The following is a 25,505-nucleotide window of genomic DNA, read 5'->3' as shown; positions in this document are numbered from 1 at the left end:
TTTTTGTGTTTAGATTTTTTTCTTTTATATTCAGATATATATGTTTACTACAATGAGCGGTGTGTGTATACATTGTATGGGTAATCTTTTGGGACATGAGCTATCCTGTGAGTGTTGCGTGTGTCTATGGGAGGAGAGACGGACATCCTTAAAGGAGCGACAGCTGCAGTGTCACAGGAAGGACATGTAAGAGGAGAGGTCCCTCAGCTTTCATCTCCCATGTGGAGTCGTCCTCGGACTCCCCAAACTACCTCCATATATCACCTCTCCCTTTACTGTGGGATGAAGCCGCTTTTTCTCTGTTTGTGCACCCTGCATTTTTACTGGTACTGCAACTCACAGTTAGCCAAAGAGGCCCAGGGGCAAACTGGGTCAAGACATGAAGTGGCTAAGCCACTCATTATTCTCCGGCTTCTCAAACTCGGCATGGGGTGAACTTGTGCAAGCCAAGCGATTCACAAAAGACAGAGCAAGGAAGAGAGGTTTAAAGGGCATGCATGTGTTCCGTCACTTTGCTCATACTTTTGGGTGTTTTTGTGCACGTGCGCCTGTGGGCATACAGACATAAGAAGCAATGCACAGCACACGTGTGAATGTGCACGCGTGTGGAGTCGGGGTTGCTTATCTAACACAATGCAGGCACACTTGCCTCCAGATCTCTTTAGTTTAACTGCCGGCCTCCACCCGTCAAATCTCACACACACGTACAAACACACTGTAGTAAGTCCATAATGTGTGAAACACAGGTTTGTACTGACCTAAAATGTGTCGTTGTGCGCACATATGATTGTGGTGTTGTTGTTATTAAAATCCTGAACGTGCTTTAAGGTTTTAATGGGTCTATTTTGAGCTCACTTCCTCCAGCAAACCCCCACAACTTTATCTGTAAAGAACACAACACAAACTGTTTCAAACTGTCACACACAGTAAAGCCTTCACGTGCCTGATCCCCAATGCAACCTCTGATAGTGCTTTTCTCTTGTTCTGCCTCAGTGAGGGGTTCTCCAAAAGTCTCTGAACCAACTGGACTTCTTGAAGATTGTGTTTCAGAGGTGTTTGCTTTGCTTGATTGTCTGCTCCGCCCTAATGTGTTTCACCTGTGTCTGTTATCCCTGCCTCTCTGGGAAACATCTAAAACATGGGGGGCAGTGGTTCCTGAGGATCAGGATTGAGAAACACTGCAATTTGTTCTTGGAAAAGATTCTACACCCCAACAATAATATATCTTGCACAATGCTTTTTTTTTTTTCTCAGCAGCACAAATTATTAAGTAAACTATAAACATTTTGTTAACTCTGGCTCTTCATCACGACTTCTTTCAAACATATGAAACAACACTAGTGATGGTCTTGAAGATCTGATGTTAAAGAATTAGGGTGCATTCACACCAGCCCTTCTTAATCAAACCCTTTGGTTGCTCAGAAAGCCTGGTTCGAACTCTGATGTGCACCAAATAAACAGTGAACATAGTGAACATAGTGAACCAAATGCAGGAAGTGGACTACAACGCAGGACATTGTGGGTAAACACAACCAAAACAAACTTGGCTTGGCTGAATGATCGAGTCTAGTGGATTATTGGGTGTGAAAACGACCACCAACAATGGTGAGACTTCTTAACCCTCCCTTTCCCAAGCATGTCAGGAACTATGGTGGCCTTCAAGCACCAGAAATGTTTTCAACAAGCATGTAATAAACACACTGTCACTCTCGTCACTCTTCCGCTCTCTCTGCCATGTCCTCGTTCTTCTTCGTTGGTTTTTGCGCTGGGTATGTACTGAGCCTTTCTACGTTACATAGTCAGAAACTGAAATGACGATGAGTCTGGTCAGGAGGCGGCCAGTCAGGTGAAAATATTCCAACTTTTTGGGAAAAACCAACTGTCCAGTAAGGCTGCGCGATATGAAAATGATATCACCATAATCTGATATTGCAATAACAATATTTTTGATGATATTTCATGATATGGAACAATAGATAACTCAAAATAATACACTGTGGCCGTTACTCAGGGGTGTGTTCTATCACCCAGTTGGATTATGGGTGTTCAGAGGATATATATATATATATATATATATATATATATATATTTGCTGTATGGGGCACATGTCCTCCCGTTGTTCCTGCATCCAGGCAATAAACCGCCTTTCTCGTCCTGCCACAACACACAGAAATGTTATATACAACTTTGTGATAGGCCACAGGAAATCAATTGGAGGGCCGCAAGTTTGGGCCCTCTGCTGTAGATAACGCTTCACCGATTCTGAATAACACATATAGATCCAGTGAATGAATAAATGTGAGGTGTAAAAGTTCTTCATCAAAATAAATACAGGCCATTTTCCTGTATTATTTTCAAGTTAAATATTCCTGGACAGAGTGAAAGACTCTGTGTCTGCTTCCTGCCCACAACATCAGTCTGACTCAGTCTCACTGGGAATTAGTAGCTACAAGCATGAGTGAACCCTTTCTCAGACATGTATGTGTGTGTAATAGTGTTACAGCGAGGAGGGCATGAGTGAAAGAGATTACAAACAGCATTTTCCACTCCTTCCCGTCTGCATGGTGTAACCTGCTACTGATTTTCCTGCGTTTCTATTTAAGTGGAAAGTCAACGGTTGGGAAATTGTCCGGCTGCTGCTCAGAATTGCAGAGTTGCCTTTTTCTTTTTTTTTTTTCAATTTATTTTTAGTCCTAAAAAAAAAAAAAAAAAGTCCTGTCCATTCTTAAATGAGGTTAGACGGTCAGAAGAAAAGAATGGACAATGTTTTAATGACTTTTTAACTTGTAGGTTTCAAATGACCTTGAACTTGTATCCAAAAAGTGTTCTCCTGTAAACAACTAAATCAATATAAGATGCTTTTTGGGTTTTATAGATTTTCAGTTAGGCCTTTCAATACCATTTCTTTGGATTGGTTTTTCAGTTTCTTCTTTGGATTTGGTTCAAACTGTGTGTCCTGTGTTGCTTGTGTGTCTTTGTCTGGTTTTCCTCCTCTGCGACTGTCTGCTCTGTGCTCCATTATCTTTAATGCATGTCGTCTTTCCGTGTCCTTTGTGAGTTTGCTCGCTCGAATACGTGTCGGTTGATCTTGCTCCAGTTATTTTCCCTCACTGTGTCACATTTTCTCACTTTGGATTTCTACGGCTGGACTGCCGCTAATGTTTTCCAGCCTCTTCCTCCGTCTGTATCCAAGAACCTCACAGAAACCAGGGCTATGTTCAGATTACCGGCCTGAAGTGAATCAGGTTTCCAATTATTTTTGTGGACACAGGAGTGTGATCATGATAGTAAGTCACCTGCTGAATTTGAGGCCTGACAAGCGACATGTTGGACCATTATGCAATCAAGAGACAGACAGATATTCCTTGCATTTATATATATCACTATGTCCCGTAAATCTTCTACAGTGATTTAAATGGAATTAAACAAGGTCAGTTTGCAACTATCAATGAAGCCTAAACCAAAATCAAATAAAAATCTGTGCAAAGATCATAGGTCAACCAAATATAAGTGATGTTCATGAGGAACACAGAAAAATGACGATCAGGTGAGCTTACTCCATCTCCTCCAAATCATCCCATGTCCAAAACAGTCAATACCAACTTCTCCCCTCAAACAGACGATTCAGAATCAATCCATTCTGTCGCTGAATCAGAATCAGTGAACGGTTACATGACATCAAGCCTACGACGCATTAATATGCAAAGTATGTCTGTCAACGTCTTATGAACTGCTACAAACTTGTGCCTGGAGTTTGCATGTTTACTCCAGATACTCATGCATCTGTATCTTGGGTCCTGGGATGGACTGGTGACCTGTCCAGGGTGTCGAGACCCACATGTGGAGGATAAAGGGTTTTAAAGGCGACATAGACCGGAAGCTCCAATTAACGCTGCGTTTGTGTGTGTGTATCTGCGTCATTACCTCGTTAATGAAACCCTAAAGTTTCAGAACAACAGTTTAGCCACTGCTGAGAAAATAGGGTTTTATTGTTTTCCTGGGCTCTGCGAAGCGGGTCAGCACTTCCGCAATTTGATGTCGTCATCAGAAATCCTCACCACTCCTCTCACCACCGTAGCGCCTCCTGGTGCGGGCACTAGTCCGGGCACATCCGGTTGCGTACATTCAACCGCAGAAGAAGAAGAACTACTCTCATTGTAGCTGCTGAGATGCAGAGCATCCACCGTGCCAGAGGGGGAGCTGTGTATCTGAGAGCTGGCCTACCAATTACGTCACTTCCAGGTACCTGGCCAATCACAGGACAGTGGGAAAGCTCTCGTTGGCTGGCCAATCACAACACAGTCCACGTTCTGGGGGTGTGGTTTTGGTCTGAAACAGCGCGGCTGATGAGAGCGTCAGTGAGGAGATATTTTGATTGACTAGTAGGTTTGTAACCATGAAAATAAGTTAATATATGCAAGTAGACCTCAATAACTAACATATATGTGTGATACAAGCATTCGATGTCACCTTTAAGACGATGGATGAATGAATGAATGCAGCCTAAACCACTTTCCTCCAAGTGTTGTCATATATTCTGTGCAAATAATGGAAGTTAATGAGTTACTGACCTACAATATAGACACTCACACAGTCCTGGCAGACAGCTGCCATCCGGTTAGCTGCTTACTCATAGGGGAATGTTGAGTTTTTTCTCAGGGATCCCTGCCCTGCATGTTGCTCCAACACACCTGATTCAAACGGGCAGTCTGATAATGACCCATTGATTTGAATCAGGTGTTCTGGAGCAGGGACACATGTAAAACATGGAGGGCAGGGATCCCTGAGGACCAGGATTGGGAAACGCTGGTATAAAGGGTACAATCGAGAGTTAACACATAATGAAGTCTCAAACATTGCATTTTCAAAATAAATATGTTTTAATAGTTACAACAAAAAAAGACTATTATTGTAAAACAGTTTACAGCAACAATAAATATATTAATGTGAAAATATACTAAAAAAACACAAAACAATTGTGGCTGTACAAGCTCAAGAGAGAGAGAGAGAGAGAGAGAGAAAAAAGTCATTCAGATACAAGCAGAATGTTGTCATGATGAGAGGAGTGGAAAGGCACGGGCTTGAAGCCAGCAGCAAGTCTCTCAGGCCTCCAGTTTGGGGGGTGGCAGCACAAGAGGGTGGTTTCACATGAACAGCTGTGGTGCAGATGGTGCAAACACAAACACAGGTAGGACTCATAAGAAGAAGACATGTGTTGTGAAGGCTTTTCCATGTGCAGCAGCTTTGCCTACAAGCTTCTGACATTGAGAGTTTGGCTCCATGTGGACAGTAGTTGCCTCACACTCGGGCTGTTCTATTAAAAAATGACCAGTTTTATGACTATCATTGAGAATGTGCTGGACAGGACTTACAATTCATGTAAATAGGTGTTAGAGTCAAGATCACACTAGCAAAACCAGAACTTGACTGAGACCAAGACCAAGTCCATCATAATGTATTCTGTACATGTCTTGCTTTGGCCTTGATTCACTCTCAGTCGCTCAAAGTCTTTGTCTCGGGTAAACTTTGCTCTTGTTAGTGATCTGATCTTGAATAAATCATTTGTGCACACTAGTCATCCATTCCTTCAAATGAGAGTTAAGGTTACGTTAGCAGTGCGAGCTGAGGTTACAGGCTTCATGTTTTAGTAACGAATGGCCGCTGTGGTGAAATAAATTGTCAGCCACGATGACGGCACTTCTTTCTACATTTGTGTTGGCTGTGAAATGCATACATGTTAGTAAAATGCCCATTTATTTACTCCATTTCAGCTTTTAGCTAATATTTCACTATTTTTCTCTTTGCCTGCACAGTATCCGCTGAATACAAACTATTACGCACAAATGACTGTACACCACACCTGCACCAGCACAGCTCTAGGACATAAAATGTGAGCCAGATATTTTAAATAGTATAAATAAATATGAATAAAGTGAATGTTATATCCTATATCTCCTTCATCTTTGTCTTATACGGTAACAGTTAATCATTAGAGGAAGTGGTCCTAAAATTAGAGAGAAAGCGCCGCCACCATCCGGACAAGAGGCCTCAATCTGATGAGAAATCTTCACTAAATAAGGTCTGAGCTGAGCAATGACAATGAGACTCCTTCACTTCTCAATAAGACGAGGGTTTGGGGGGGGGTTGTGTGGGGGTTACATAGAGTGCAAAACCACATGTCCATTGCCCCGGTCCAAAATGAAAAACACCTGTGTTGGCACATCATTCCCACACATGTTGGTGGCTGGGGTTTCTATCGGTCAGTGAGCCCACCACGACACCTCTCCTCCGGCTGGTGTGAAACGCAGCTTTAGTTTCAATCAGGAATGTCAAAGCATTGTCTTTCCAACCCTCCACCCCATATTTAAAAAAAAAACAACAAAACAAAAAAAAGTCACAGTCATGTGTTTTCTCCATTCAATCTCCAGACACACTGAAAACAGTCGAGGGATACAAGCAAAAAAATAAAATACATTAACACTGCATATAAATATCATAATACAGAATACTCCAAATATTCGATAAATTAGATGTAGTGTACTGGACAGAGAGGTATCTACTCATCCAGGTCGTTAAGGATAAACTGCTTCTTTGGGACACAGACCACAAGCCGTTAAATAAGGGAACTGGAAGGTCGTGGATTTGTACAGTGAGGTTTTGTCGCGTTACGTCTTCTTCTCTGTACGTTACCTACAGTAAAATCCCTTTAGATAGCCCGCTCTTGCACATCGCGTGACAGAAACACAAGACTGCAAAATGCAAGTACAAAAAAAAGGAAAAAAGAAGATGGATCTCTTTTCCCACCAGAGAAGGGTTACACATGGAACAAGAAACAGTTTGCTGTGTTTAACCCTGGCCGGGTCTAAACCTAGTTAAAACATGGACTTTCTGAAATGTGACAACTGAAAAAAAAAAAGATCAAGCAATCTTGAAGCCCGTTGGCTTTTTACGAATCAGTCTCTGGGCGGCAACGGCCAATATTTTGGGGCTTGACTTGAATTTTCCGTTTCCGATTGAATCTACCACCACATTTATTTGTTTTTCTCACAACTAGTGAATGTTTCAGCTTGTCTCTATTGCGGTTGAGTATAGATCTATTAAAAAGTCGATATAGTGGGTCCATCAGTATGTTTGAATGAATAGGTAGGTCAAGCTACAGTTGTAGGACACGTGTCCTTGTCCCAGCAGACATGCACTAGCGGGGAATTGAGTGTGTCCACCTCCACTATCACTCGGTGGATGGTTGGTTGGTTGGTTCTCTTGTCGGTCCAACATACCGGGGTTTTGGATTTCCAACTCTGGTCCAAATGAATGCACGCGTGCAGTCGTTAATCGACTCCCAGTCACATTATCCGGGTGCTTTAGTCCGACTTTGAGAAAATGACGAATGACGAAAATGACGGGTTTTTTTCAAACGTAACGTCAAATGTAACAAATGTGCTCCGCCCTGTGGGACAGTCACGCCCGCTCAAACACGTTGGTCAAAAACTAGAAATGGAAACCTGACGAGTTCTGGCCCCAAAATATTTGTCTCTTGCCTACAGAATCTGACCTGTGGAGATGAATCATCATGTAAGCCCCTCCATGTGGGCAAGAACGTCATCTTCACATTATCCTGTGTCTACAGTCACTTCAGGAAAAACACGGAGAGATGTGTTTTCACACCAGGCGTCCGTACAGTGGACGCACAAGCACAGACGTCCCATCATCGCCGCCCCCCGTCAGTCTCTGGTGCAAGAGTTCGGCGGCAGATTTGGCATCTGCCTCCACGAAGGTTGCACATTTTACTTTAGAAATATTTGGGAGTCATATCCACAGCAGACCAGCATCCAGTGAAGTGTTACATCAAATAAAAAGGAAAAAAAAAGATTTCTTCTCCCAGTTCGACCCCACGGGCAGAACACCACCAAGACATTTCCCCATTCACGCGCCGCCGGCGCATTCGTTTTTGTTTTTAAATAGTATCTTCATGTAGCAGCATTACACATTGTCAAGGTACTTTATAGTTTATGTACACACATATATATTATATATATATATATAAATATCCTTATGCAGGAAACAGACAGTGGCAAATCTGACGTCCAGAATGTCCTGTCTTGCGTTGTGTTTTTTGTATTTTTTCATGTCCTTGCAGGGAATGCATCCTCAGGTTTCAAAGTGCTGTGCTAAGAAAAGAATTCCTTCATAACAGTGTCACTGGTCTCACCTCCTCGGCTTCTCACATCTGTGGAGGGAGAGACGGAAATCGAGTTTAGCAACAATCATCAAACTGGTTTTTGGAAAAAAGTCTCATCACAGATTATGACTTGTGCTCAAAACGCGTCCATGCCAAAAAACAAAAAAGTAGAAGAAGACGAGCAGCACAGGAAGTAGAAGTGCATAGTGTGTGTGTGTGTGTGTGTGTGTGTGAAGGGTGGAGAGGGGAGGTGATCTGGGTCAGTTTCCACCACCTGGTGCTTTTGCCGCCCGTTTTAAAATATAATTCTTCCGCGAAATATTCCCTGATGTTAGGCCAAGTTACTGAGTGACTGTAATAAGTAAGTTATGTATTATATGTTACCATTTTAAGAAGTAAAACTATTACTTTATTCATTTATTACGCCTTAGATTACTTTCATAAAATACAACCAAGGAGTGAAGTTTCTTTTGGGACTGAATCCACTCATCCAATCACAATCAGCAACACAGTGTTATCCTTAAACTACTTCTTTTGTTGGGTAAAGTCATATATACATATATATATCTATACACACATATATATACATATATATATACCCAACACTGGTCTTAAAACCCTTTGTTTTGTGAACCTGTGGAAGTTTAGGCTCAATTATAGCAGGAACTGTGGAGTGGATTGGCCCGGGTGAAAACCCTCCAAAGCAACCCCCACCTCCCCTCTCACCCTTAAGTCTCCTCCTCCACCACCTTTCCTGAACCACCCAGACTGAATTGTGTCATTCAGAAGTGTGTGGCTCAGTGTGGGGGGCCCTGAGGGGTCAGAGGCCGTGGAAGGTGACGGGTCAGTGGAGGTCATGAAACGCAGCCTTGTTAACTAAAGGGCGGCAGCGTCTGCACCTATCTATGGGCTCGGTGATGCGCGCGGGCTCCTGCTCAACGCCAAACTAATAACTATGACGGTATCGAGTGTCAGCGGCACACAGAGGCGCGAGGCTGCGTGAGCGTGGTTCACTCCGCTCGCATGTCAATAATCAACTGTAGCGTGTGTTCTGTTGTTTTTACGGTGTCCAAAAACCCCAAAGGAAAAAGGATTTTAATTTAGGATCTAACAGTTCTCGCTAATTCTTTTCAGCCTTATCTTATGTTCTTCATCAGGTTTTTTCTTCTCAAATGATGAGGACTATGAAAGCTCTGGGGGGGGGGGGAAAGCTGGTGACTTCACAGGGATGTCTGCGAATTGTTAGGAGCAAAACGAAAAAAAAAACAAAACTTGCTGGTTTATAATTCAATTATAGTTGTCCTTCATTGCTACATGTTCAGTATTGGCAAGATCACGTCACTGCTTACGACCCATTAATCTCACCAGTGTCCACTCACTATTACGCCACGATATTATAACAGCGGCTAAAGCTCCTTCTAGCACGTCAACGCTTTGACAAAATAAATGACACTTTTGACTATTAAGTTATGCTGATGGTGGTCAAATGCCAGAAATGTATTAAATGCCAGAAGCGGACAGGTGTGAGGGATTGCAGATACATGGAAGCAAACAAATAACCGCTGCCCTTCTTATTTAAGATTTATAAAGTGCTCACTCAATGGATAACCTAATTATAAGCCGTTTTAAAGACAATTTTAAGGGCTGTCTTCAATGTTTTGGGCAAACAGAGAGATAGTAAGAGAAAATGTGGATGAACCAAACATCCAAAAGTTGCTGAGTGACAGACATCGGATTTTTCCCTTTTCTTTCTTTCTTTCTTTCTTTCCTAGACAACTTTTTTTTATTGATGTCTGTCAGTACGTGAATTTCATTCCAACAACTAAGAAGTGTTTTAAGAACCAATGAATGACTACAGATTTAAGACAATGTTCACTTCTGACAAGACACAATGCAAACTCAGAGAAACACAGAGCTGCTACGTTTTCTAATCGACAAACACAACACAACACAACACGACACAACATCACACAGCAGGGAGAAGCATGCTTTTCTCAGCGGGGGAGGGGGGGAGGGGTCCATGCTGGGGCGACAGAGATTGGGGGTCAACAGGAGGGGGGGAAAAAACGATTGGGATTCATGGCACAGAGGTTTTTCTTGTGATAGGTTTTACGGTAAACAAACCTGCAAGTTCTTTCGTTTAACTCAAGTTGTCTGGACTTGCAGTCTAATTGTGTGAATTTGCAGGAGCATTTACAGGTGAGAGGGTCCTGCACATACAAGCGCTTTCTTCTCTCTGAGCAAGGCACACAGTGGCTGCAAGGGAAGAAAAAAGAGAGGGAGGGAGGGAGTGAGAGAGAGACAGAGGTCTAAGCTATAAAGCGAATTCTGCAGAAAGGGCAGAGACAGACATTCATGCAACATCCCAACCACCCCCTTACACACACACACACACTCTCTCCTCCTGCACAGCAGCCAGAAGACTAGTACCAACATTTTCTTTTATTCATATGTCATTCATATGTTATTCATATGTTTAATCATCCTACCTACACTCACAGGTCAACGAAAATCAAATGAATAAAAACCAAATTTATGTTTTTTCCTGATTCTGCTCATAAATATTCAGCCCTGACATTCGGCAAAAACAAATAACATCATTTTAAAGGAAGGAAAACACGTTTTAATCATCACCGGAGAGCCACCAGCAAACAGTCGAGTGAACCAAGTCAAACTTTAACAGTAAAATCTATGGTTTAAAAGCCCAGTTCAGACTTGAATGAGCAAATAAGTTCCCCTGTTCACGCCTGACATTAAGACGCTTCCCGTAGTAATCGGATCTCAAATGACACTGTATGCAAATATGCATTTGTGTTTTCCAAATTATGATTTTAACCAGTCTGACTGCACACACACGTCAGGTGTGTTTCGTGGCCGTGGCGACAAATCGCAGCAGGTAAGAGGAACGCCAGCGGAGGAGGCGGACTTTAATGCGTCCTGAAGACGCACTTCTCTGACCAGATGCATTCGGGACACACCGGAGTTCACATCTGAACACTCTGTGATCAGATCAGGTCAAAAAGGGTCAAGGCTGCGACAGACAATCTGTCTCAGCTTATGATACACAAGGTCACAATAAAGACACAACAAGGATATGACCAGATATATAAATGGAGTTACTAAGTAGCAACAAAGAAATGTGCTTTGTCTCATCGAACTGATTTGCAAAACACAAGGCGTCCCAAGAACCAGGATAAATCCTATATCACTTTCTATAGCTGCAATGAAAACAGGAGTGAAGCAGGCCAAAGCACAAGCTATCAGTCACTGTCTCAAGGCTTCCACGATAACGCTACACACACACATGTGTGCTTTATTTATGGACTGTGCCTGATGTGGTATCTAACATTTAAAACAAAAGGAAGCACAGCGAGCGGCTGATTAGAAGCCCCTAACAACAAGTGCGGCCGACTGCAGAGCAGCGAAGCGTTCCTGTCCAGATACGAGCAGCACAAACACCGCAGCAACTTCAGTTTCACTGTCGCGGACATGAAAACAGAGCGAAGGTTATGATTTGGTATATCAGCTATCACAACTGTGGGGTTTTATCTCTTTTATCTCTGAATTTTGACCCTTTACTCTCATCATTTCAACTTTTTTATCATACAATTATGGCTCGTGCTGATTTTTCCATCTTATTCCTGCTGGATTTTCATCTTTTTTTGTTTCTTTTACTGCGAGAAACGGCCTTCCATAAGAGAGATATCACGCTGACACTAACACAAATGTTTTTGATTCACTCTGGCTCCGATTCTCCTCTTACATAAGGCCACATGTGAACACACACACACACACACACACACACACACACACACAGTGAGTTTGCTCTGGTGTAATGTTTCTCTTTAGTGTTGATTCCAGGGACGACATTTAGTGAAAGATCAATGTAGGGGGAGAAATATGAAGAGAGAGATGTGTGATGACACTGCTTTGGCTGACTCAAAGACAGACTTAGACGTCCTGAAAACACATTATTCTTTCATTGAGCAGCATATTATGCTCCTTTGGAAAATAGTTAAACTAGTCGGGGGGGAAAAGAAAGCATAGAGTATTGTTGGGGCCGAATCAATATCTGTTCAAGATAACAAGAGGTAATAAATCAACAGAGGGTCTGCACGTATCGGTCTCCTCGTTAGAATGCCTGGATATCGACCGTCAGGATTAGCTCTGGGTCAGGTGTATCGGGATCGATATCTCCCGGTAATGGAGTGTGAGGCCGAGGCACAGCACAGCTCCGCTCCACCCTGCTGCAGGCAAGAGCAGCTGCCTACGTGCACAGGAACAGGCAGGCATGGAGCGCGGCTGGAGGGAGGCTCAGCCCCATGACTTAGCTAACATGATCTCATCTCTCCTCCACCAGTACGTCAGGATTTAAGGCACCACACACACACTCTTCCTTATCCAATTAAACAGGCTGACCTCCTGCTGAGAAGCCTCACACTCACACACACACACACACACACACACACACACCGTTACAAACACACATTCATATGTCAGCTGTGACAGCGAGTGAATTCTCTCCACCACCTCAGCTCGTCTCCGGGGCTCATCCTCTATTTAAATCTCAAAAAATAAAAATAGTTCCGACTGCGTGACACCTGTTGCTATGATTAGACACGCGGAAGTCGCCCAGGGTCAGGTTTGCAGACGGCGATGGGTGGTCCGAGAGTCGGTCGGCCGCGTCTCGGTGAGTCACGCCGTTACGGCCGCGCCATAAAGCACTTAATTGGCCGCCATAAAAAAAAAAGAGCGTGCTCAAAGTGGAAGAGTCCTATAAAGATAGTGTCAGTAAGAGAAAAAGCTGATGGGGCCTCTTCTATCTGTCCATCGTGTGCAGGAAAGATCGGATAAAAAAAACTTGTCGTGAATGATTGCGATAACGCCGCGGAGGATAAAGCGGAAGAAGACGGATGGATTGGGATCATTTGAATTATTAACGTTGATTACGTGACAATTTTGTGCAACTTGCCAACACGCGGACCTCGACCACCACCAGGGGGACTCAGACCTCACGATTTAGCATTATTATCTTAGAATTGTGTAACTGTGGTGTTTGTTTTTATGCCTCTTTTTAAATATGACAATTTAAATGATTCATATAGCTAATTGCAAAGGCTCCAGCTAATTGTTCTGTTTCTTAATCGTTCTGTGTTCTATGCCGATAAATCTACTGAATAATACAATGAATATCAAACTCAAGGCTGACCACTCAACATTTTTTTTTCCGCCTGGCATCTTCTGATTGAAAAAATAATTGATTTACAGCTGTACAGCTAATGAACATCCTGGTATAATCACACGCAGACCATCACAGTGAAACAAAGGTCTGGGCTCAGTTACACAAGTCATTAATCAACTTCAAGGACATGTTACCTAAAAACTCACATCCCCCCTCAAAATCCTTCAGGGTAGATGACAAAGCAAGAAAAAAGCAACAACAAACAGAATCATCAAAGATGTACTTACTATTCTTTCTTTACTTGAACATCTGGCTTTAATCTGGAATTTAAAAAAAAAGAAGTGGAAATTAGTTCGTTAGACGTCTGCTTTCACTTTATTGCTATTACCATGTGTGTGGGGGATGTTTGCTTACCTGCACTCACACTTTGAATGCTCTGTGAAGCTCAAGTCAATGATCTTTTGCGTCACCATCGTTCTCAACCGCATTACCTTGATGGGAAACAGAGGACACAACAAGGCGAGTTTTAGATTCCAGCCTCGCCGTGACTTTTGGTGACACGCACGTCTAAACACCGTCTAAAGCCCTGTGCCTGTGTCGCTGCATGTGCCACTTCTCCATCAGACCACATGCGAAGGCCGGGGGAAACATTGACCTCACGCATGTCGCTGTAACCATCGAAGCGCTGGAGTAAACAACATATCTGAGATGCCATGCCTCCTCCTCCTCTTCACTTTCTCTGCTCTGCTTCACAAACGCCTGTCTGACGCGGATTGGATTTTCCATCTCCATTATTACAATTCACAAAAAGACAAATCTAATAATCTATTCTGAGGATCTATTCTATAATCTCTACTGTTTGGAAATTCAGTTGCATAATAAAATAAACCTCATGTCAGGAAAACTAAACCATCTTTTTTTACACTGATATAGACAATGAGCTGACGTTGGCCGATGCAGAGGAAGCTCGATAATCGACCCAAACTACGCTCATGGTCTTCAGAATTTTTATGTATTTGTTTGTTTGAGGCAGTGACACAAAGTAAGTCACCTAATAAAATCTATGCCAGTTTAAAGGGAAGCTATCTAAACAAAATGTTTGTTTTCTGTCTGAACTGTAAGAAGATCTGTGATTTTACATCACAGAACACACGAGTTGTCGATCCACTGTTTTCTACGTCCACGCGCGTTACCTTTCGACATCAGTGTTTGAAATATTCTGAGTCACTTTACTAAAGTCACACAAACTTACCAAACACGACAGCAGTAAACAAAGCCTGGTTTACTTGAGTGGAAACAACGTAGGTCTCTCCTCACCTGCAATGTGACATTACGAGTTTCCGTTGGCACACACTCCATCGCTTCGTCGTTGCAGTAGCCTCCGCAGCGGTGAAGGACCACGCACGAGGGGATGTACGTGTGCTCCGTGTCCTCCGGATATTCGTGGGAGATGTCCACCAACACCTCCCTGGTGTTACATAAACTCTTTGTGAAGACGTCATTGAAAGAGATGACTAAAACAAAGAAAAAGACAACACAAACACAGTGTAATTATCATGTTTTCCTCCACATTAGTGACATTAAAAGCAGAATTAGTACACACACGGACACCTTAACCTGCACTAATGCTACCATTTCCATCATCTATGATCCCCAAACCAATTAGAGAAAGATATGTTCCGTTGCAAATGTGAGGGGGTCAACAAATTCGGCGACAGCTGCTCCACTAGGTCCACAGACAAAAAGGTCACATAAGAGAAGAATAACGTAATTTCATTATTTTAATACTCTATTTTGTTACTTCATTTCAGTTACAGTCTTCAATTCAATTTGTGTACGTACACAAATGTGATATCAGCAAGGGTTAAGAGCTCTCTCTTTCCCCAGCTGGTGTAATCAGGCCACAGTCTTATCTGAGAGCACATGACAGTGTCTGACAGGTGCTCCGGTCTCCTGACTGTGGGTGTGTGAAGGTCAGCCGCTTGCAGATGGCGGACTTTTTGCACCTATTCCAACACTAACAACCTGTGTCCACGGGAACCGTTTGTTGTGACTCATCTGTGTCTCCATTCATCACCTTCCGACAGGACCGACCGTGACCTTTAATGCGACGGCATCGCCGCCGGCAAATATGCATCAAGGGCAAGGCTGAGTTGAGCGCCTGCTCGTGTTCCGTGTGTCGTGTCCTCAGCGAGCACGTTCACAAAGTAAAAGAGCTTTTATGACAACTCCAAAGTCTAAAGTGAGACCTTTGCTTCCTGCTTGTTCTCCGCAGAGAAAACATCCCAGCTAATACAAAAGAAAAAAAACAACAACACCTTGTGACCTGTCAAGGTTTACATGTTTTAAGAAACTAACATTTCCCCATATGGCCACACGGTGGCCTTACAGTCCTCCGGCCTGCACACACAGAGAGACAAAGAAAAGTCAAACAAGTGCGATAAAGAAAAAACACTTACTCTCATTTTTACTCTTCTCCACGTCCTTGTTAATGCTGGCAGTCTGTAAGAGATGCACATTTATCTGAGTGTTAAACCACAACCTTTGTAAAACAGGATATCATCATCATCATCATTAGAGAATAAACATATAAATACAAGGTTTCTCAAAAGAAAAAGCCTCCATGTTACCGGCTTAATGCCCCATTCATTTATCAGCTCTGTCACACACTAACAAGCAGCTGGGGAACTATAAAGTGTCAACATTAAGAGTTTAATGAGGATTCGTGTTCACCAGGGAGAAGGGAAGATGATTACATTTAAACAGCATAAATTACATGAGCAACGCAAAGACTGGTGTTCATTTAATTGAATTTTTATGTTTCCAAAACTTCAAATGTTTTAAATTAAAAAAAAAACAAAAAAAACGTACACACATAGGTCCATTTGCATTGTCCTTGTGTGCAATGGTGCTGCAGATTCGATTGTATATATTGTAAGTTATTTTTGGTTTTATTTTATTTTTTTATTCTAAAATAACAGCACTCAAAAAACAATTGATAAATGATCAAAAATATTTAGAATAATAATAAATAATAATAAATTTAGAAGTCGATGAATATTTAGGTTAAATATTGCTGCCCACAATTCTAGGTTTTAAAGATTTGAAGATAGAGGAAAGATGGAAAAAAAATTCAAATTATTGATTAATCGAGAAGATTAAATAAATACTATAAATAGTTACATCACTATTACAGTGGATATTGAACTGAAGCTTGAACAACAACACATGCATTAAATCCTAATTTGTGGCAGTCAAATCTCTATAACGGTGGTGTGACAGTATTTACATGATTAATACGTTATGATTTCCTTTTATTTTGAAAGTTTCTCACAGGAACCGGTCTCTGTCTGATGACACAAAGTGTCGTGACGGATTGGCAACAATTAGCCCGGACACACACACGCACACAGGGATCTGCGCGCACCTTGTGTGGCTGCTGTAACCCGCGCAGATATTGCGTGAGAAAAACGGATGAGCCTGCGTGGAAACGAGGTGGACACCGTGAAGGGCGGCGGGACAGGAGAAACCGGGTCTGAGGCTGAGCACAGCACACAGCAGCGTGAGAACAAAACTGACTGTTCACTGTTCAAACTCCATTCATCTGAAGACGAAGAGGAGGAGGAGGAGGAGGAGGAGGAGGAAGGCGCGCCTCCAGAAACCCCATTCACTCAAATCTCACTTAATGCGCTCCCTCCCGGATGTATTCACATCAATGGCACTGACAATGACTGAGAAACTTTTTTAAACATTGTAAACCAAGCAGCCTTTTGTTGGACTTATTGTGCCCGTCTGCGGTCTTTATGCCTATGAGCAAACTTCTTTTACTGTGTTATAAACGAATTCAATGTAAACATAACCAACGCCGAAATGTAAAGATTGTCTTATAAAATCAAAAACACACTCGTGATACACACTTTGTCACTGACTCTGGATGCACTGACAGAACAAACCTTAAATCTACAGATTTTTAAATAAAGTCTGGTTTTGCCTAAGAGAGACAGTGGGTGTGTGTGTGTGATGGTGGGGGGGGTGTATAGAGGATGAAGGGCGCTGACAGTTTCCCCACACACACAAACAAGCTGTGTAAAAATAACTTGTTACATTTGTTTTGTGTGCGCTAAAGACGTAACATTTGCGTACTGATCAATTGCATGCGTCATCAAAGTCCAAATCAAATAGGAGACACGTGTACGTGTGTATGTGTGTGTGTGTGTGTGTGTGTGATAGATGCGTATAAAGTGACACACTCGCCTTTACACTGGACAGGTAAAAAAGCGCTGCCGACAGGATTTGTAGCAAAGTGACAACAATGTTCATGGTTGTAATTCCACACGATGAGTTCTGAAACCTCTGCGGGCTTTGCGTCAAAAATATATATTGGAGGGGGGAAAAAATCCACAAATCTTATAAAATAAATACTCAAAAATCGCAGTAATTCTTCGCTATAGCAACAGCAAATCCATTGTCATGTCCACGCGTGTACCTCGTTCACAGGGAGACTTCCAGTGCGCTGCTCTAGAGAGCTTTAACCATCCACCCAGACCGGCTCATCCACAGACAAAGACACTGGGATCGGTGTGAAAGCTCCGCTGAAACCGGGACTTCAGCAGCGCTGCGCTGCTCCGCAAAAACCTCAGGAACAAATGGAAGCGAGAGAAAGGATCAGCTCACCAACTTTACGCACCGGCGTGACTCTGCGCTCATTGATTCCACAGCCTGAGGGTGTGTGTGTGAGAAAGAGCACGCGCTGTATGCTGGTATAAAGTGATCCTTCTGCTTTCACCCTCCTTGTGTGCGTGTGTGTGTGTGAATATGTGTGTGTGCGTGACTCAGCGTCCGCTCTGTGCCGTGCGTCTCTCTAAAAAAAACTCAGTGTGGAGCATCCAATCTGTGGCGCGGAACTAGCCTCTACAGTCGTCGTCTTCTTCTCCTGCTGTGGCGACTGCAACTCAAGTGCGTGTGCGTTATGAAGAGCGGAAGGCGGGGCTGGGTGCAACCAATCGTGGGGTGGGGGGGTGGGGTTATGGTTCTTTCACGTCTTCTCAATGGATTAATTTGGATGCGTTTCCCCTCAGCAGCAGCAGCAGGAGGACCACTGTCTCTTGTCTGAGTTACAGGTGGCTCACGCTGTCATTGTTTACCACGAATTGCACAAATAACAATAACAGCAGCAGAAGAAACAACTTTAAAGGTCCAGTGCGTAAAATAATTGTGACATCTAATGGTGAGACTGCAGATTTTAACTCCCCAGGGCAGGGAACTACAATGGCAAACCGAAAAAAAAAAAGATGCCATTCCCTTTGCTATTGTCTATGAATGTATATATATATATATATATATATATATATATATATATATATATATACATATACACACATATATACATATTCTAGTGGTGTGAAAAGGGAAAAGGGAATTCCGGAGTGGAGGCCACCAGGGGGCGACTCCGCTGGTTGCAAAATGATTCCCTTTGAAATGAGGTCTATGGGAAAAATACTCTTTTTTCCCATAGACCTCCTTAAATCCTTTTAAATAGACTTCCTTTTAAAGAGCTTTAAAAGGTAAGTTTGTTTTGCCATTTGTAGTCTAAAATACATATAAAAGGGTTCATTTAAAGCTTTGAGAGTTTGTATCTTAAAGCAATTGTACACTTATATAACTAATTATATATGACATATGTATATTTTATTCTCTCTCCTAAATGTTATACATTAGACCTTTCAAAGCAGCAGAAACAAACCCAGTTTTGCAACACTTTACAGTACAATGACAACATGGTGAGAATTTTGCAATAGGGAAGTCATATAGGGAAGAATATAATACTACAGCAAACATTCTTGAAAATATTTTATGAATACATGGAAATGAGATCATATTACCATGTTATTACTTCCTACAGTATATGACACATTTTCAGGGCCACATTTTTCCATCTAAACCCAAGACCCGAACCAAACGTGTCTCCTGTATTTTTTGTCCGACACAGTTAGGGCGTGTCCGCATGAATAGCGGGTAGGTTTTGTTTTTATCGTATTGGCATTTCATCCACGTGAAAACTGCGTTTCTTTTGGAGACCTGAAAGGATATTTTCTTGAAAACGGGTCCCAGAGTGAGAAAATTTAAAAATGTCGCCCTTGGGTTCGTGTGTAGACAACAACTATTATGCTACTATTATGTCATAGTCGTTCACTGTCCCTATCTTTGTCGTCGTTGTCATCACACTCCTGTGTTTGGAGATTGTTTGACAGTGTTGCCGACTACTGTCAATGAAAAGTAACTACAGTCAGCCTGAAAAGACGCTAGCTATCACTAGATCACGTCCTGTCTTCAGCGACTTCAGAAAATAAATAGTGAAACTGAATCGTAGAATAAAGAGAGGAGAAAACAAAACCTATTTTCACACACACGATTTCTACTTGAATGAACAGATCGGTGATTGTTCGGCACATGGTCAGCTGCGCTGAACGTCCACAGCTCGTTCTTGACTGTGACTCTGTGTTGACTGTGTGGTCACAGTGTTTCTCTCTCTCTGTCTGTCTGTCTGTCTGTCTGTCTGCAGTCAGGGCAACTCTCTGCTCACAGTGAACACAGCTAGATGAAGCTCACTCGTGCAGCGAAAGTCACTAAATGTAGCGACAAAGTCCCAAAGTTAGGAACACTTTTGTTTGGTCTGTTTACTTAATGATAACTTTTCTTTTCTTTCTTTTCTTTCTTTCTTTCCCCCGGCTTGGTTCATTCTGTCCCTGCTTCTGTGATAATTGTAATGTGTATCATGTCTTCATCTCTGTTTTTGGTGTAGCAGCATTACAGCGCCACTTACAGGCCTGGCATATGTACTACAACATTTCGAGTTGTTTTTGGGGGTTTCGTGTTCACGTTTAGGTTTCGTTCCATTTCTGCGTGGACGTTGCCTTCAGGCCCTGGTATACTTCTGCACGCCAGGTTCCTGTAGTATCTCGCTTCACAAGTCTGGACGCAGGGAATAGGACGCTTTCCTACCAAAGAAGAGGAGAACGACGCTACAGCTTCCTCTGACACGTCTGGTTCGAGTGGCTCACAGCGGAAAGTCCCGTCGGTCAGGAGAGTCGGGGTGTCAGGCGGTTCGAGGGTGGCCAGGGGTCGGGTCCTGACAGGCTTGGCTCGGGTGTCCGTGCTCTTTTAGTGACGGTTTTTGGTGACCTGATGAGACTAATGAAGGATGAAGAACGACGGATCAGATGAGACTGTAGAGACTTGGCAGTGATGGGGAGACGGAGGGCAAACATGACAGCACAACGAGAGAACCACGTCAGAAACACAGCAGTAAGATGATTGATTAGACTGAGGTGTATTGTAGCGCTGGGGCAGATGAGACCAGCTGATAAACACCTGATGGTGGCAGGTAGGATGGATAATGCCTGCACTCCAGAAGAGATGAAAGCATGAGAGTATGAATGTGAGATTATGAATCAAGCATGTGACAGACTGATGAGAATCATCTGTTATTGCAGGTTTTAATGAGCAGCCTACGAGTTCCACTAGAATCATATGAGGGCAATGAACTTCCTTATGACTTGAGCACCTCTCATTATTTATTATTAAATCTGAAAGTACAGTATAATTGACCTACTGTAGGCTCCAGGATGAAGGAAATGTCCAAGGGTCAAACGTTGCATTACACTTCCTTCTGATCAACCCTGCCACGCCTTTTCTGTCAAAATAATCCATTCCCGTCTCATCGTTCACTTCCCTAATAATTCCTGGTGTAACACGTTTCAGTGATTCTGTTCAAGACCTACATTGTGTCTTGTTATTTTGACCTATTTTAGCAGGAAGTTAAAATTGACCTAAATTCATTTTTTGAATTTCTGTTTACCTCCAGGAAACTGTCCACCTTTAACACTGACATCATTATGGCTGCAAACAGTGAAAGACAAGTGAAGTTTGTGGACACTGACATTACACTAAAGTTGCTTAAGAACAGCACTGGGACAGGGAGATCTCTGGGGGACAGTGACAGGAACAGTCAGCCCAGTCCCTGTTGGGTCACGCTCAATTACCGCCACGTCTGTTTAACAATATGTGTAGTAATCAAGTGGACCCAACTCGCAACATAGCGAATTAGCAATGGTGGCAGCCAGGGCAACGGATGTGTAATTACAAAAGAGCAAACAGTCCAAGTTTTCGAAACAAGTCACGTTTGTCATCCATCACGGCGCAAAACGATTCAGCTTTTTAATCTGAATTCACGAGTTGGCAAAGTCAGAGAAGCTGCCGTTTCTATCCGCCAGAGAGGTGGAACAGACAAGAGGGAGGACTTTTACATACTGTCTGGATCCTGGAGGATCATTGTGTGCATGTGCAAATGGTGTGAATTCTGAGGCCAAAGGAGGGGGAAAGTTTGTCCTAAACCATCAGTGAGGGCTTGTTCCAAAAATCTAAAGTATTCTAATGTATATATACACCAAGCACAGAGGTCTAAGTGAAATAAGCAGCTGCCCAAAGAAATATTTGAACATAGTAAAGCAGGGGTGTCAATCTCATTTTAGTTCAGGGGCCACATACGGCAAAATTTGATCTCAAGTGGGTCGGACCAGTAAAATAAAATAAAAAAGCATAATAACAATAATATAAAGAACAAGAACTCTTCCCTTTAATGAAGTACCTTTTTTACAAACGATATTATGAACAACCTGAAATTCCTTGAGTACCCCACATCAAATTCAACTTAGGGTCCCTTAGGGTTAAGTATTGCTTTTCCTTAATTTGATGTGGTTTTTTTTTTACACACATAATAAATGTTTAGGGTTTATCAAAATGATTCAGCTATTACACATTTTTTCTTCCTCTCTTCTGAAGCACATGACACTATGGCACTGAAAAATACATAAAGCTCATTGGTCCCGGCCAGAACATCCCACACCTCGTCACGCGCCTCCTCCTCCTCCTCCTCCTGCTCCTCCTTTGATCACCTGCCTGGTTCCTCCCAGTCCTCATCACTGCTCTACTGAAGCCCCTCCACATAGTTTACATAGCCTCCTCCTCATTTTTTCCACTCTTGTCTTTTCTCTCTACTTCTCCTTGCATGATGTGATATTCAGAGCGGAACCAGACGATGACTCTGCACCTGACTGTGTTCCCCAGCTATTTTGACCTTACTACCAGGCTTGTCTGGATTGTAGACACATACACAAAAAACCCAGAATGAGATAATAGAAGATGAGCCTCAATATTTTCCTCCCTTTTCACCTTCTACCACTCACCACTCGGAGTGGAACTGTTGTTCCCATGTTTCTATTTAGAACCTGGTTTACCTTTGATGACATTCCCAATCTCAGTCCCATTCACAAAAGTCCAATGGGACATTCAAAATGGGAAAACATCATAAAAAACACCATTCACACATGCATTCATATAGCACATCTACAATATGTGCAGCACTTGTAGTACTTAGTAACGTCGGATCAATCTGAATTTTCCTATGTTCTCATGAAATGTTGGTAAGAATCTACTCGTTGATGATGTCACAAGAAAGTATCACATTTTCAAATAATCCCTATCACTTATAATGGACAGAACTCATTCAAAATTCACTGGATTTGAACGGAATTTGGTGTATGAATGTAGGATCAGAACCTTTTTACAATCAGACCAAGTTTCACCCTGCCCTCCCCTCCCCTACAATCTCCATAACCCTAACCCTAATCGCCGCAATGTGTCCTTCTATTAGCAACATCCTGTCTACAGTTTTTGACAGATCAATGTAAAAAACTTTGTGATCGGTGGTTGGTCACCCAAGTATGTTTCCAATACACTTTAGAAGAATCTACCCACTGATAGCATCATGGCCAAAAGTGTACAAACACCATAGCTCTGTCAGAATTCATCAGATTTGAACAGATTTTCACCCTGCCATCCCCATAACACTAGCCCAACCCTAATCCTGTACACTACACTGTTAGTAACTGCCTGTCTACAATTTATGATGGATCAATGTAAAAAAAAAAATGTGATTGGTAGTTGTTCCCAATACATTTTGCTAAGAATCATAAAAAGTGTACGGAAATCATGTATCATATCAGGTTTCCCTCAGTCATCCCTTACCATCTCCATAACCCTAACCCTAATCTCAAATTGTCCTTCTGTTAGCAACTTCCTGTCTACAGTTTTTCGAAAAATTAATCTGAATTTTTCATGATGGGTTGGTGGTCACCCAACTATGTTCTCATTTAATTTTGGTAAGAATCTACCCTCTGATGACATCACAACAAAGAGATAGGGATTTTCACGAAATCCCTATCTCTTAAAGGGAGCAGGTATATGCTTTTTAATTGCATAATATTAATAACAATTTCATAACTTACTATTATATAAAATAATAATAACAATAATAATAATAATAATAATACAAATACAAGTGCTTTCAGTCAAAAGTCAATGGTCCAGTCTCTGCACATCAACATAAATATTTTAATTCATGTGGAAAACTTGCACCCACCCACACACACACACCCCCCACTGCAGACTGGAAGAGTAACGTAGCTTGACGGCAGCATGTGCCTCACTACGTGCATTTGTGAACCCAGTGATGAGTGAATGTGCAGTCATGAGGAGACTGTGGACCATATACGTATATCCTTTACTGTATGAGTTGCTCATCTGTCAGCCACTTCCTGCCCTGTATGAGGCAGCATGCGCTCCTTCCTTCTCACTTTCTCTCACTCTCTGTGTGTGGGTGTGAAGTCTTCATCTAGATCGTCCTCCAGAACTTATCTCACTCTTGACTTTGTTGTGTCTCATCGGTGCCTGATATTGAGCCAAGTTTTACAAAAGGCATCAGGGAAATTTTCTGTGTCCCCAGACTGTCTGATATACTGTACAGCGTGTGGTCATGAACTTGTGATAAGTCTCCATAGACCATCGGTTGATATCAGTGTTTGCCACGAGAGAATCTGGACCAGCTGCTTTTAATCCAAATTACCCAAACTTAACCAGCATGAAGGTCAGGTGTGCGTGTGTGTGTGTGTGTGTGTGTGTGTGTGTGCACACATGCGTGTGTGTGTGCGCATGTCTTCTTAGGCTGTAAGGACAAATTTTGTCTGCTCCTCACAATTTTAAAGAGTTTGTTTGAGGATTAAACTTTGGTTTTAAGTTAAGGAATAAGGCTTTTTTTATAGCTGGACATTTGATCTTGTGAAGACATTTTAGCCGGTACTTTAAAGCGATTTATGAGGGTTAATAGGTTAACTGATTTAAGGGTTAGGATTTTAAATAGATTTAGTGTCTATTTTGATTCAAACCTATCTTTATGTGGACATGGTTGACCTTTTGCGGGAATTTTGCCTGGTGCTCAAAACTTTAAAGAAGTTGTTTTAGGATTAAAATTTAGGAATATGGTTTTTTTATGGCTGTCCAAATTAATGAAGAGAATTATAACTGTATTGTTTGTGAGTTTGTACTAGTGTGTATATCTTTGTGAGGACTAAAAAAATATATAACCCATAGGAATCCAGAACATTTTGATCTTGTGAGGACATTTTAGCAGGTCCACACAACTTTAAAAGGGATTGATGAGAGTTAATAGGTTTAATGATTTAAGGGTTAGGTTTTAAAATAGGTTAACTCTTAGTGTTAGGCATTTAGAGTGTTCTCTGTATATGTGTCTGGACATGTCTTTAGTAGGCTGTGAGGACACATTTTGATTCAAACCTATCATTATGTTGACATGTTAGACCTTTTGAGGGAATTTTGCCTGGTCCACACAACTTTAAAGAGGATTAAAATTTGGTTTTAAGCTTAGAGATAAGTTTTTTTTTTTTTTTATGCCTGTCCAAATGTATTTAACTCAATGCAGTGTCCTCAGAAGAACAACCGCGTTGGTGTGTGAGTTTGTACTTTGTGAGGACTAAGAAATATAAACCATTGTGAGGACATTTTGGCCAGTCCTCACACCTTTAAAGGGGTTTTTGAGGGTTAATGGGTTTAATGATTTAAGGGTTAGGGCTTGAAATAGGGTAATATTACAGTTACAGGTTAACTCTAGGGTTAGGCATTTCGTTTTGATGGTCACAGTAATGGTAAGGGTCTCTCTAAGTGTGTGTGTGTGACCTTTTGTGTGATAAATACCAGTAGATTGAAAATGACTCCACCACCTGTTCTGGT

General features: G+C 42.1%; 1 protein-coding gene across 1 annotated transcript; it reads right to left on the bottom strand.

The window, feature by feature from the left end:
* Positions 1 to 4,861: 4,861 nt before the first annotated feature.
* On the bottom strand, positions 4,862 to 18,302 carry vegfaa (vascular endothelial growth factor Aa). The gene is made up of 7 exons (XM_058648447.1): positions 17,616 to 18,302; positions 15,821 to 15,863; positions 14,679 to 14,875; positions 13,776 to 13,852; positions 13,649 to 13,681; positions 10,304 to 10,435; positions 4,862 to 8,227 (listed from the first exon to the last, which is right to left on the bottom strand). The coding sequence occupies exons 1-7, from the start codon at positions 17,679 to 17,681 to the stop codon at positions 8,206 to 8,208; spliced, it is 570 nt and encodes a 189-aa protein (XP_058504430.1). The 5' UTR covers positions 17,682 to 18,302; the 3' UTR covers positions 4,862 to 8,205.
* Positions 18,303 to 25,505: the final 7,203 nt, after the last annotated feature.

The sequence above is a fragment of the Solea solea genome, chromosome 13 (assembly GCF_958295425.1).
Source record: "Solea solea chromosome 13, fSolSol10.1, whole genome shotgun sequence".
In the NCBI taxonomy this organism is placed as follows: domain Eukaryota; kingdom Metazoa; phylum Chordata; class Actinopteri; order Pleuronectiformes; family Soleidae; genus Solea; species Solea solea.
This window is presented reverse-complemented; position numbering and strand designations above follow the sequence as displayed.

Coding starts and splice junctions, on each gene's coding strand:
- vegfaa (XM_058648447.1), bottom strand. CDS start 17,681: ATGAACATTGTTGTCACTTTGCTACAAATCCTGTCGGCAGCGCTTTTT. Junction 15,864..17,615: donor TTTACCTGTCCAGTGTAAAG/GCGAGTGTGTCA, acceptor CATCTCTTACAG/ACTGCCAGCATTAACAAGGA. Junction 10,436..13,648: donor GTTCAAGTAAAGAAAGAATA/GTAAGTACATCT, acceptor CTTCCCTTGCAG/CCACTGTGTGCCTTGCTCAG.